Source organism: Tursiops truncatus, chromosome 5 (assembly GCF_011762595.2).
Source record: "Tursiops truncatus isolate mTurTru1 chromosome 5, mTurTru1.mat.Y, whole genome shotgun sequence".
NCBI lineage: Eukaryota > Metazoa > Chordata > Mammalia > Artiodactyla > Delphinidae > Tursiops > Tursiops truncatus.
In genome coordinates this window covers 14195024-14209036 of record NC_047038.1, presented here as the reverse complement: position 1 = coordinate 14209036, position 14013 = coordinate 14195024, and the positions used below count along the sequence as shown (strand labels likewise).

Genomic DNA, 14013 nt, shown 5'->3' with positions numbered 1-14013 from the left:
GTTAGAATAAAGGGACCCTACACATTCTAATAGGAGATCTAGAAGAAACTGAAAAGAAGGGGTGAGAGGCAGTAATCAAAGGACAATGTCTGAGACTTCTCCAGAACCTAAAAAATCCATCCAACCTCAGGTTAATAAAAAATTCCCAGTAAATTTAAAAAATTTATAATGCTATAAATTTTATTGAAGATGTTGGGATAGTACTTTATATTTGTGCTGTATTACACAAACACATTTCTAAAGCACTGACATACATAATTAGAAATACCCCTTGAAGTGAGGTAGATAATAAAGGTAGATGATAACTGGGGAGGTTAAATGAATCACAAAAGTTAGTGGCAAATCTTGGACTCCCTATATCTAATTTAAATTTGTTTTACTAATACTATACAACTAGTATATTTTAGGATAATATAACCTGAGAGCTCACAGTTGGCCTTGTAGAATGCAAAATCCACCATCTTCATTTTACAGAAGAAGGAACTACACCCCAGAGATTGTGTGGCTTGCCCAGAGAGGCACAGGTAGTTGTTGTTGATTCCATTATTGGAATCAGGTCAGCATCTGGTTCTTGCAGTAGTCCTCTTTTCAGGAAACAGGGTCAGGTAAAGGTTGGGTATACCTGCTCTGGAATCAAATCCCTACTCAGCTCTTATTGGCTGTATAACTTTGGGAAATCATTTTTTTTTTCATTTTTATTGGAGTATAGTTGCTTTACAGTGTTGTGTTAGTTTCTGCTGTACAGCAACATGAATCAGCTATACATATATTTTTTAAAATCCACATTAGACACATCCTAATGAAACTACAAAATATCAAAGAAATAAAACTCATGACTTGCAAAGGAACACTATTTAGACTCATCAATAATAATGGATGCCAAAAGATAAGGGACAGTTACTGTCAATCAAGAATTGTCAACCAAATTATTATTCAAAAGGTAAAGATTTTTAGACAGAAACAAAAAATTCACCATTCAGAGACCTTTACTGAAAGAAAACCCAGAAGGAAAGAGGTATGCAAGAAGCAATGAAGTAAACAAATTGGTAAACGTATTGGTAAACCAAGATAAACACTGGCTGTAAAAGACTTTTTGGTGGGAGAAGTAACTTGGTGAATTGGGGGATAATTTAGACTCTTTCTCAGTTTTCTTGGGAGCCTACACACATTTTGGTCTCTTCTTGCATTTTTTCAGGGGCAGGCCCCAATGTAAAACTAGGTATATTACTATAACTAAGCAGGTAAGTCTGCTTAATTCTGGAGTGCAATAATTATAAGCCCATAGACACATTTCTGTAATATCAGTAAAGTTGATTTTTTTTCTACACTGCCCACTCTTCTAGCTCAACTGTTTGAAAATTCAGGTAGAGATTCAGCTAAAATGGTATGTAGAAGGAAATTTATGGCTGCAAATATATGTATTAGAAAACAAGAAAGACAAAATTAATGAGCTGGGTGTTAGAAAAAGGACAAAGTAAACAAATATAGAAGGAGATAATAAAGAGCAGATGAAATAGAAAACAAAGACATAATAAACAGGCAAGAAACCCAGAAGCACTTTAAGAAACCACTAGTGATAGGAGCCAAGAAAAGAGATTCAAATAATATTAAGAATGAGAATATTGGACACATAGAAAAGATTTTTTAAATAAATGAATAATCAGCTTTATGCCAACAAACGTGAAGGCTTACATGAAATGGTCAATTTTCAATAAAAATATAAATCAATATTGATACAAGAAATAATAGAAAACAAAGACTGTATCCCCTAAAGAAACTTAACCCATGATCATAAATCTACTTGTAAGCTCCAGGCCAAGACGGTTTTCAGGCTTGTTTTACCAAAACTTTGCCAGAGAAAAGAAAAAGGGGAAACCTCCTCAACTTCTTCTATGAAGCTAGTATAATCTTGATATTAGCAAGAAGAGTAAAGAAAGGAAAATTAAACCTTATAGATACAAACATTCTAAATAAAATAATCACAAGCTAAATCCAATATATCTAAAAACAGAACCATCATGGGTGGCCTAACAGGTTTATCCGAGGAATACAGGGATGTTAAAAAATCTATTAGTATTTCTCACTGCATTAACTGATTTAGGGAGAAAAAAAGATCATTTCAATAGATGATGAATAGCGTTTGTTAAGTTTCAGTATCCACTTACGAGAAAAACTCTTAGCAAGGAAAAGAGGATAATATTAGCTTTTTTATATCAACGCAGAAGTATTTTCTTTAACGTTAAGCACAAGACAAGGATGCTCACCGCTATAGCTTATGTTCACCATTGTACTGAAGAGCTTAGGCAACATAATTGAGAAAAAAGAAGTAGTATTAAAAATGAAGAAAAAATTTGGTTATTTCCCAGGCCATATGGTTCTATATACAGAAAATCCAAGAAACTCTACAAATATTAGAATTTTTGAGAATACAGCAGGATTGATGGATACATTGATCAATATACATAAATCAACGTAATCCCTATGTTGTAGCAGCAGCTGGGCATACCTACCATGTATTGGCTTTTTTGGTTCCAGGCATTGTGGCTATGCTCACATTATTTAATAATAAAAACAGCCTCATAGGTGTATTTGTCGTCTTCCTTTTAACAGGTTTTGAACATGGGACTTGGATAGTTAAGTAACTTGCCGAAGGTCCTACTGCTAGTAACTTAGGTGAGGCTGGGACTACAACCCAAGTCTATGTGACCCCAAACCTAGCCAGGAGGTATTCTCATTTACTCCCAGTAAATGTAGAGAATGTAATGATAATAATCCCTTGCGCCTGATCCCAAATCTTTCTTTTTACTCTGATATTTTGTGTTTTTTTAATAGGAAAATTACTCTCACACCCTCAAGTTGTACACACAACATGGAGAAATAAATGGTCCTAGGAGAATTTCAGGATATTCTGGACAAAATCCGGACGGTGGCGGGCCTAAAAGGATGGTGGCCGCAGGGGCAACTGAGGAGAGCGGGGAGAAGCCGGGAGCCGCCCAGCAGCACTGGGGCCCGGGGTCTGTTGGGAGCAGCGGCACCCAGTCCCCTCGCTGCTCACGCACTGCCTGCTGGGAGGCGAGGCCGCGACACCCGCCGCGTCGGAGAGGACAGAGGACGGCGTCGACGGGTGTCACCAACTTCTCCGGTGTGCTTGTGAGACGGAAGAGCGGTGTGATTCTTTAACGTAGAAAGACCAGAGCCAAAACATTACATTGCGGTTTCCACAGTACCGCCCTTGAAAATGGATTTCACATTCCTCATAGCAACAGCAGCAGGAGCTATAGCCACCCTTGCTGCTGCGGCTGTTGCAGCATTGATAGTGTTAAGAAGTCTACGTTCTTTTAGAAAGTGGACAAATAAGGACAATGAGCGTACGGAAAAACCTCGTAAAAAAGTCTCTTTCATGAGACCAACCAACGGGAAACAGGAAAGACCTGAGGAATCGGGCGAGAAGCAACAGGAATCACACAAGGAATTGGACGAGAGTGTACAGGAAACCCGGGAAGAACTGAACGACAACGGACAGGACCACGAAGCACCGAATGACAAGGAACAGGAACCCCAGGAAGAAGTGAACAAGGAAGAAACTCACAAAGAAACGAATGAGAAGGAACAGGACAGCCAAACTTCAGGCAGACACAGATGCTGATCAAATGAAGAAAGCAGACAGCTGGGGCAGCGGAGGCTCCTTTTCTGCGGACGAAAGGGCAGAGGCTGGAGGCCACGCACAGGCTTGCTTGGTGTCACGGCGACACACAGGCGTAAGGTTGCTTTCCTGTAAAACTGGTTTTCAGAGGTAAGGGTTAGTGGATGAGACTGCACCTTTTAGGATATGAGGGAAGTTAAACGAAGGGAAAGTTGTCAGTGTGTTGTTTCTTGATATAAGGTTTTTTTGGTATTTCAAGCCCTGGTGAGGAGGGGAAAAAAAAAAAGTCCCATTGGCTTTCATACCAGACACTGGCACTTGTGAGGAGAAAAGGACTCCTTCCCCCACGCCCCCGCCCGGGATCGGCAGTGCCCCGTAGGGCGAGGCGAGGCCGCTGTCGGCCGCACAATGGGAGCCACCTCACAGGGGCGGGCGCGGCGCGGCAGGACTGCGGGCGGGCCGGCCGGCGGCACGTGGGCACCTCGGGGCGGCGAGGCCGGCGGGGGTTGGGGGGGGAGCCAAGGCTGCGGGCGGGCCCTCGGGGGAAAGAGCGAGGAGGTGGTTGCCGGGTCATCAACCGCCACGCTGCGCGCCCGACACCGGGCAGGCCTGGGCAGTGTCCTGCCCCTGCGACCGGCCGCCCCCGGTTGCCAAAACAATCGGAAGGGGTCCTTCCGAACACGTGGGCAAACCGCCGGCGGCCGCTCTCACCTATACCAGCCGCAGTGTGCCCCGCTGCCGCGCGGTGGCGACCGAGCTAGCTAGTTCTGCTTACCCTCCTCCTCTCCTGCCCGATCCTCCCGCTCCCCCTTCTCCTCCCTCCCACTCCCGGCGGCCTCAGCCGCCTCCATTTTCCAGATCTTTCTCGAACCCGCAGCTCCTCGGGCAGCCGTTGCCCGAGTGCTGACGGAAGCGGCCGAAGTCGAGGCCGGGAGCAGCCTCGGGCGCGGAGGGGGAGCCGGCGCGCCTCCCCAGCGACCGAACGCGCAGGCGCAGACCCAAGTAACTGCCGGTTGGAGGCGGCCGAACCGCAGTGGAGAGAGACCTGGCTGGAGGAGGCTGCGGCGCGGGCGGCCTCCACCTCCTCCAGGGTTCCCCGACGCGCTGCCCTCGTTTTAATGCGCAGCGACTTCGGGTCATCTCTCCTTTGCTTCTCGTAGGAGTCGCAGTTCCAGGAACAACAGCCTAGAAGAGGACGCGGTCCCCGCACAGAGGGCTTCAGCACCATCCCCCCGACCATTAGGCGGCGGGATGTCTGTGGTCGGCATTGACCTCGGCTTTCTCAACTGCTACATCGCGGTAGCGAGGAGTGGCGGCATCGAAACCATCGCCAATGAGTACAGCGACAGGTGTACCCCGTAAGTGCCTTGTCTGGTCATAACCCTAGGAAACGTCTCCTCCCGACCCTTACGCTTGTCCCGCCCGCTGGTTTCTTCTGATGCGCGGAACTCTGAGATGACAGGTGCAGTGCATCAACTGCGATCTCTAGGGACCGCGGGTTGGCGCGCCCAGGTGAGAGTCGGACGTACTCGCTCCGCACAGCTGCTTTTCCTTCAAGGACAAGGGACTTAACTCGGAAAGCTGGCCCATCTCTCCTTTCTGTACCCACGCCCCCTCTCCCCCCACCCACGCCGCCCACCACGCCTCTGTCCGCCGGCGGCCCTGCTTTAGTTTTCGGGAAAGGGATTGGAGTGGTACCACCACGATGTCCGGAACACTGGAGAAAGATCTTTGGTTACCCCTAGTGGGGCTTGTGTGGGATTATTGGCCGCGGGCGGGCATCGCCGCTCGCTCAGTAGAAAAACTGTTTATTCTTTTTTCCCTTCCTGCTTTCCCCATCTGTCAGCGTGACAGCTTTCTCTCAAAAAAAGTAGGAAATGAAAGCTTAGACTGCAAATATCAGAAGATGAGTTGCAAGTTCATCTGACCCAGAAAACCTTTTTTGTTTGTTTTTAAAGAAGAGATTGAGATATTCACGTTTTTATCTCAGTGTCCTTGAGAATTCGAGGTAATCGGATCGGTTTCCAGGGGCGTAGGTTAATGGTACATTAATAGGGAGAGAATCAGGGATGGGAGTCGTTGGCCTCAAGTATTGGTAATGTTCATCCATTAAAGGAAAGTGGGGGAGTTAGAACCTACCAAAAGCATATTTCTACAGAATGAACCGTTGGAGAGTCAGAGGCCGCTGCCCTGTATAAGCATGACTGTGAAGTGATTCCATTACAACACTTAACGAAACACTTAGGAGGAGTGGCATTATGTCATGGAAACATGTTTCCATAGTTCCATTGTTTCTCTGATCTGGGAAGTTAGCAAAGAATAGAATTAAGTAAGACAGGGTATGAAAAACTAGCTTCTTATTGTAGACTCCTGTTACCGGTAATTTTATGAGGAAACCAACTGTCCATATCTTATTTCCTATGGAGAGGCAACTAAACATGTTAATTTGACCCTTCTGAATGGTCCAAAATACAATACTTTAAATATAAGACTAATCTTGTCAGTGTTAAGCTAAGCCTTTAAATAATTATATTACTACACTTTTATGAGTAATTTAAATTATGTCAAGGAGATGTTGACGATAGCTTACTTGAATCATTTTGTGCTTTGGTTTCTTTCCAAGAATATTCTATAAGGTTTTATACCACGTTTTTCTGGATTATATGCATTACATTTCTTTTACTGAAATTTTGGATCGTTGTATTCTCAAATGTGAGCATAGGTCAGTTAATTTTCATAGTACTGTTAGAACTCTTCTTTTTACATCTTTTTCTGGCTTTTATGCACAATGAGAAGGTGAAGTAGTAATTGTGAACTATTTATGACTTCATCTCTACAACGTTTTGTTTTAAGCCACAGCAGATATGGGCTTCTGCCAGAAAAGGACTAGGAAATTCCACTCTGCTCTTTCAGCAGAGTAAAGGTTAATGGGGGCAGTCTTTGGCTTCAGGGACTTAGCCTATGGAGAAAAAGTGAGAGGTAGGATGGACGTTCCCCTTATCTTTAAAGCCTTATCCTAAAAGGTCATAAACGAGAATTGTAAAATAGATACTGCATTTCCAGGCTCAGAAATCTTAGTAGTGGGTCCATGACTCTTTAAATTTAAAGAGCCTGGCCAAACTTTCAAAGAGAGTTATTTAGAAATTAGGCTGCTTATTTAAGTCTTCTAAAAGTCTCTTTGTTAATATTCTTAAGCACACTGGCAAATTCTGTGTGGCTGAGAGTTAATGATCTTTCTGATTGTAAGAGAGTCACTTCTAATATCTAGATTTAATGAGCCTAATCCAAAGTAGAAAGTTCTAAAGGTGGAAGGACTGTATTCCTAGCTTGTATCAGCAACTCTTCCCTTCTTTCTGTGGCTGTGTACTGTCATTTATCTCAGAAATATGTCTTTTATTGTTACTGAACTAATACTTCACTGTAGTCCAGTGTTCTTATACTGTATATTTGCTTTGCAGGACTTACATTTTTGAGTGAAAACATAGCCCTTTCTGATCCCTAGACATTTATTCGTTAAATGCCTGTCTTGCAAAAAGCATAACTATTAGAGGACCTGTAACTTTTCTAATACACCACAGTGTTTAATAATACACAAAAACTAGCATTTCAAAAAAAATTTTTTTCCATATTCCAGTTGCTGACATCAAGGTAATATGACACAGGTATTTCTGAGATGCAAATACATTATAAAAAGATCCTGTGAGGACTTCCTGGGTAGGCCAGTGTTTAAGACTCCGAGCTTCCACTGCTGGGGGCACGGGTTCGATCCCTGGTCAGGGAACTAATATCCCACGTGACCTGAGGCGAATAGAATAGAATAGATTAAAATAGGATAAAATATTGATAAAAAGGTCCTGTGGAAAAGAGGTAGGAAATGTTTGATTTAGTTGGTTTCAACATCCATACTTTTTCACATTTGTTTCATTCTTTAACAAACTTGATTATGGATTCATGGGAGAATCCCACGTATAAACAAAGAACAATTTAATGAAAAAGATAATTCCTTAAGTTTGGTGTACAATTAAGGGACCAAGGGCAAGTAGTTAAACCTGTTTTTCAGATTCACCTTCTGTAAAGTTGGGAGTGCTTGTACTAGCCTCTCTTATCTCGTGCATAAATTGAAGAGGAAGAAAGAAATTAACATGCATAAATTGAATAAAATATTAACTTATTTTTTCTGAATATTTTCTTATTTAAAATTATTATGCAAATAGTACATGTTTATTGTAGAAATATAGGCATGTTAAAAGATGAAAATGAAAATTATAATTTTTCCATCCAGAAATAAAACTTCCAGATGGTTTTCTCTGTGTGTATTTCAAGGGTAGATTATATTTTATATTCTATTTGGTGTCCTCTTTATATATAAAATATATTTCTATACTATTAGTTTTAGTGTCTGTATAATCATTTCCTTAATTTAATTCATCCCTTATTGGATATTCAGGTTGTTTATATTTTCTTTTTATAAGCAGTGTTGCGATAACTATCTTTATAACTAAATTTTTGACCCTTAATTCCTTCAAATAAGTTCCTAGAAGTAGAATTACTGAGTGTGTACATTCTTAAGGCCTTAGATATGTTTGTATTGCTTGATTAGGTATAGATGTAGGGATTGGAATTTCCATGCTAGACTCAGTTATATCAAAGTGATTAGTTTCACACATGGGAAAAGAAAACCGCAGCCAGAAATCCTCATTCATTATCAGATTAAAGCATGTGGTCAGCTAAAACATGCTGCCTGCCTGTATTGATAATAGTGATGTCTAGGTGCTAAGCATTGTGTTTGCGCTGTCACACATATCACACCAGTTCTATGAGTTTGATAATACTAGCTATCTTTTTCCGTAAGAAGCCTTAAGCAAAGTTAAGTATCTTGGCCAAGAACTAGTAAGCAGTGAACTGGATTCAGTTTCAGGCTGCTTTGACCCCTGAACCCCAATGTCCTTACATTATCCATTGGCATATGGATGGTATCTATATATTGGGTTCATGGGGATGTCATGGGACAAATTGTTTGGGCAGTTACTGTAGAGAGAAGGATCTTTAATATCAGTCAAGTCATCTATTTTTGGCTATTTTTTTAAGAAGTATTATCTTGTTTTAAAATGTTTTAATATGCTTTTAAGTTATTTTAAGAACATGTAAAAATCTTGTTTCAATTTAGAAATTCATTAAAAAATATGTACACAAAATAAGTTAGTGTAAACCTATGGAGGAAAGTAGTGTGGAAAGACTATAAACTATTAACAATGGATATTTCTTGACAGTAGAATTATAGAGTGTGCTTTTAATACATAGTCTGTAATGTTTTGAATTTTTATGAACTTATTTTACAGTAAGGAAAATGGATCTTTTAATCAAACTATTATTTCAAGACATTTTTGTTAGGTGTACGTATTTGTTTTGTCATCAACGTTCTGTAGGATCCGACTTACTGTTCAATTGTCTGTTTTTCTGTCTTCATTACTTTTTCCCTATTTCTTTTCCAGTGTATGTATAATCTGAAAATAGGCGAAAATATTATTTATACACTACACCTCAAATATGTGAGATGTCCTCTTCAATGCACAAAAGTAGAAATCACTTACCTTGGGGTATTGAAAATAAAAATTTTTGTACACAGAAAATGACAAAACTACAGACATTAACAGTGGCTAGTTGGGTAGGAGGACTTTTTATGATAATAGCAGTTTGGAGTAGGAGAATATTTTTGCAGTTTTTTTAATTAAATATTCTTTGTACTATATGAAATGGTTTTGTTTGTATGTTTTACTATTAGCTTACATTAACTTTGATTTAAAATATTTTAAATACTGAAGAATTACATAAAGTAAATCTCCTTTTTCTCTTCCCAGACACCTCCTAAACTTTAGTGTGTTTCTATACATTTGCAAGTATATGTATATAACTGGGATTTTTTTTTTTAACGTAGAATTACATTATACATCTTTTGCAATTGCTTTTTTCAAAATATACTGTGGACATCTCAGACTTGCTCATATGACTCTAATTTATCTCATCTTTTTAATGGTTGTACAGCATTCCGTTTATCTATACACTACCATTAGTGTACATTTCAAAATATTTTGCTGTTGACAAACAAAGTTCAATGAACAGCTTTCCCACACCCTTCTTTTTTTAAAAAATGAAATTGTGCCTAAAGGAGTGGGTGGGCAGGTATCTCACACTTAAGCACGGCCAAAGCTAGAACTATAAAATCTTTTAGTATGAATATTATGCACGAAACAAAATGAATCTCCAGTCATTGCCTTGAATTTGTGGGTGACAAATTCTGAAAAGTTTCTAGAAGTCAAGGAATGATAGGTACAAATTACATAATATCTATTACGAGTTGAAGGTGTTTCATGTCATTGGTAGTCTTTTTAGTATGTGATCACTAAAATACAAATTAATGACCATAGCCATGTTCTAATAAAACTTAATTTGCAAAAATAAGTGGCAAGGGGTAATTTGCAAACCTCTGTTCTAGGCAGTCATAATCAAAAGACTTAAAATTACTGTGCATGGATATTTGTCTTTGAACTGATGAATTTTAAGTAAGATAGTCAGCTTTTAAAATAATATATCTAATCTAATAATCTAAATAAACAATATGTCTCATTTAATGTATCTAATCAGCTTTTTAATTATTGTGTCTACCTATATAAATGTCTGTGATTTCTGTTAATGGGTTCAAGTTATAAACTAATTTGTGAATTATGCTTACTAGAAGCGTTTGGAAACTATTAAAGGAATTTTTATTATTTTTATCTGTTAAAATGTTTTATGCATTGTCCATATTGAAAGATTTAAAAGTTTATATTATTACTAAATCATATATGCCTAGAAGTTTTATACTTTTAAGTAGCAAGCTAAAAAGGAAATGGCAACAATCAGTCCTTTTGAGAACATTCCTCCCCCACCCCTTCTAGGGCAACTTTTTTCCAGATAGTTAATTTTGAGAAATAATAACTAGATGTTTTCTTTACTGTCAAACTCTCAGATCCCTTAATTTGTTTATAGGCATTGAAACACTCTAAGAATGTTGTCTCCAAGTTATTTGAACCACTAAGGAATCATTTTGTACAGAACACTATTTGGGAAATGATGCAGTAGTTCTCAGCTGGAGAAGATGTTGTCCGCTAGAGCGTATCTGACAATATCTGAAGATATTTTGGTTGTCACACGGGGAGGGGGAAAGGAGGAGTGCTACTGGCTTCCAGCAGGTAGAGGCCAGAGATGCTCCTGAAATCCTCTAGTGCACAAAATAGCCCCACTCCCTCAAAAAAAATTAGCCCAAAATGTCAGCAGTACCAAGGTTGAGAAACCCTGCTCTATAGACATCTTGGCAACCATATCAGCGGTTGACAATTTGATTCAGAGCCAAATTGGCCATGCAAGGAGCGGACCTTTTGATTTAAACTAATTGATTGTCCTCTCATATCATTAATTCAGCTATTGTATTTCTTAGCATCTACTCAATGATAGCCAAAGAGGCTATAAATAGTAATTATGGTCTCATGGGACTGGCAAGGGAAAGCAGAGATTTCTAAAAATAGGGCTATTTTTAAAGTGTAAATGGTAAGATCAGGAGGTTTTGAATCCTTTGCTTTATAAAGAAGCAAACAAATTTAGTGTTGCCCTCTTAGGTGAGAAGTTTCATAGTCTATTGGCAGTATGTGTTTTCTCCAACCTAACCATGCCTTGGCTTTATAAAAATAGGCTTTATAAGAGAGACAGAAAGTTAATCTTAGATTTTAAGGGAAAATACAAGTACATCTTTCTTAAAGTAATATCCTGTCATTTGATTTTTATGCCCCTCCTCTACTAAAAGTGATATAGGACATTCAGAAGCTTTGCTTATTTGTTTAGAATTTTGTGGCATTCTTTGAGAATCTAAGACTACCACTGTGGTGGCAACATCAGACTGGATATAATATATTTAAGCTGCATTGTGAACTCTCCTTTTTTTTTTCTTTTAGGTATAAAATGGAATTTCTAAATAGTAGTTGAAATAATATATAAAAAGTATAATATAATTGGATTATGTGATACATAGTTGTATAAACTGTTGAATATCCTTTTCTATAAGAACTTTTATATCAACCTAATATGTGTGTAATTTCCTTGGTATTACTAAAGGTCAGGTAAAAGTGTTGAAAGAGAATAGGTATTTAACTTATTTTGATTTTTCTGAGAATCCTTGGCAGGTATTTATTTAATGGCTGTGTTCTAGAATCTTTTTGAAAAAAAAATCGAAGGAAGGAATTCGAAGAACTTTAGTATGTGAGGACAATTTTCTCTGTATTGAAACTGGGTATTTCCAAGTTATAACATTAAATTTTTAAACTTTAAAAGTTGTCTGCTTTTAACCTAAAAGAATATCTGATAATAACTGTTTAGCTTTCCTTGTGAAGTGATACAGGTGCAAAACGTATTTCAGTGAATACAGCACTTAATAAATGATAGTTGAATCAATCTTATTTGGAACTAAGTGTTCTAACAAGTTAAACTCTTGAGAATCAACCTAAGAATAAGATTTTCTGTGCATTGAAATGTTGGTAGCCTCGTATTGAAAAAAGTATTCAGAAGTGTATCCAAATAATGGAGTTGAGAGTAAGATGGACTATAAACAGGCTAAGAGATGGCAAGTCCATGTTTTCTCTGATGAATTTTAGGGTGGAATGCCAACCATCCGCGTGGATTGCTATATCAGGTATGCAGATATCTACTCTGGCAAAGACTGTGTTGAATCAAGGAGTTATTTGCAAGAGAAATGAAGATGTCACCTGAACCACTGATTCTTACTATATCCTGATTCTTACTATATATTCTTACTATATATTCTTACTATATATTCTTATTCTTACTATATCCTGATTCCTGTAACTGATTCTTACATATATCCTATATGTTTTGGCCAGATCACAATTAAAAGTAACTTCCATTTCGTTCATCTGTTCATCACATTTAACATTTTAGTCCTACATATATATCTGCTTGGATGTCTCAAAGGTACCTCAATCTCAACATGTCCAAAATAGAACTTGTGAAGGTCCATCCCCAAACGTGTCTCTCTTACAGTGTTTTCTGTCCCATTGCATGGCACCACTATCTACCCTCTTACACAAACTGGACTAGACATTATTCTTGATACCTCTTCCTATTATGTATTCCAGCACTGTTCAATAAAAATAAATATAATGTATGTGAGCCACATACATAATTTTAAATGTTCTAGTAGTTACATTAAAAAGCTAAGAAACAGGCAGAGTTTTAGTATACTTGATTAAATCACTATATTCAGAATCTTATTTCAACATGTAATCAGTGTTTTAAAATTAATGAGATATTGTAACATTTCTTTTTAAATTTTAAATCTTCAAAATCCAGAGTGTATTTCACACTTAAAATAAATACATCCAATTCAGATTAACTGCGCTGGAGCTCCAGTGTCACAGTTGGTTAGCGCGAGGTACTTACACAGCCTAGCTGCGTTTCATGTGCCTGATAGCCACGTGTGTCTGGTGGCTGCCGGATTGCACCGCGAAGACCTAGTTCATCACAAAGTCCTTTGAGTTTTAGCTCCTAAAATCTCTTAATTCCTTTTCCTTCTGTCTCAGCTGCTACTGTACTGATAGAGATTATTGATAACTTCTAGCCTTCCTCCCATTCCTGTAGTCAAAATGATCTCCACCAGGGCTTCCCTGGTGGCACAGTGGTTGAGAGTCCGCCTGCCGATGCAGGGGACACGGGTTCGTGCCCTGGTCCGGGAAGATCCCACATGCTGTGGAGCAGCTAGGCCCGTGAGCCATGGCCACTGAGCCTGCGCGTCCGGAGCCTGTTCTCTGCAACGGGAGAGGCCACAACAGTGAGAGGCCTGCGAACCCCCCCCCCAAAAAAAACGATCTCCACCAAACACTCCCCTAATTGAATCCATCATCATTTACTCTTCCTTCAAATCTCATCACTTTCTCCGATAAGCCATTCCTGATCCTCTTTTAGGTCAATTCGTGCTGTTGCACCATGTGTACCCGTTTTTGTACCACCTAGTTTACTTTCACCTGTGCCTCTATAGCAATATAAGTTCCAAGGGAGCCAAACGATGTCTGACTTTTTTCCCCTTATTATTATAGCTTTAGTACCCAACAGAGTGCCAGGCATGTAGTAGTTACTCAGTATTCATCTGTTAAATTGACTGAATGAACTTAACTGCTTGCCTTCCCTGAAAAATCCTGTGTCCCCAGTATAACAATATCTTGTTCAGCCCTTGAAAAGCACTGTTCTGGGATCTTTTTTTTTTTTCCACTTTGTATTATACGTAAGCATGGAGTGTTCATTCTATTATTCAAAAGCCTTTAATGAAC

At 39.1% G+C, this 14013-nt stretch overlaps 1 protein-coding gene and 1 long non-coding RNA gene across 4 annotated transcripts in view; one reads left to right on the top strand and one right to left on the bottom strand.

Moving 5' to 3' along the window:
* The first annotated feature begins 3398 nt into the window (after positions 1-3398).
* HSPA4L (heat shock protein family A (Hsp70) member 4 like) overlaps positions 3399-14013 on the top strand; it is a 55634-nt gene continuing 45019 nt past the window's right edge. Inside the window, exons 1-2 of the mRNA XM_004319870.4 lie at positions 3399-3793; positions 4804-5001. Of these exons, the coding sequence (XP_004319918.2) occupies positions 3600-3793; positions 4804-5001 (392 nt within the window). The 5' untranslated portion in view covers positions 3399-3599. The remainder of the gene's footprint in view (positions 3794-4803; positions 5002-14013) is intronic.
* The window catches only part of LOC109548768 (uncharacterized), an 86385-nt gene continuing 79614 nt past the window's right edge, over positions 7243-14013 (bottom strand). For all 3 annotated transcript variants that reach the window (XR_012331873.1, XR_004526607.2, XR_012331872.1), the window contains 2 exons: positions 9082-9147; positions 7243-7441 (listed from right to left, as the gene is read on the bottom strand). This is a non-coding gene — a long non-coding RNA (uncharacterized lncRNA). The remainder of the gene's footprint in view (positions 7442-9081; positions 9148-14013) is intronic.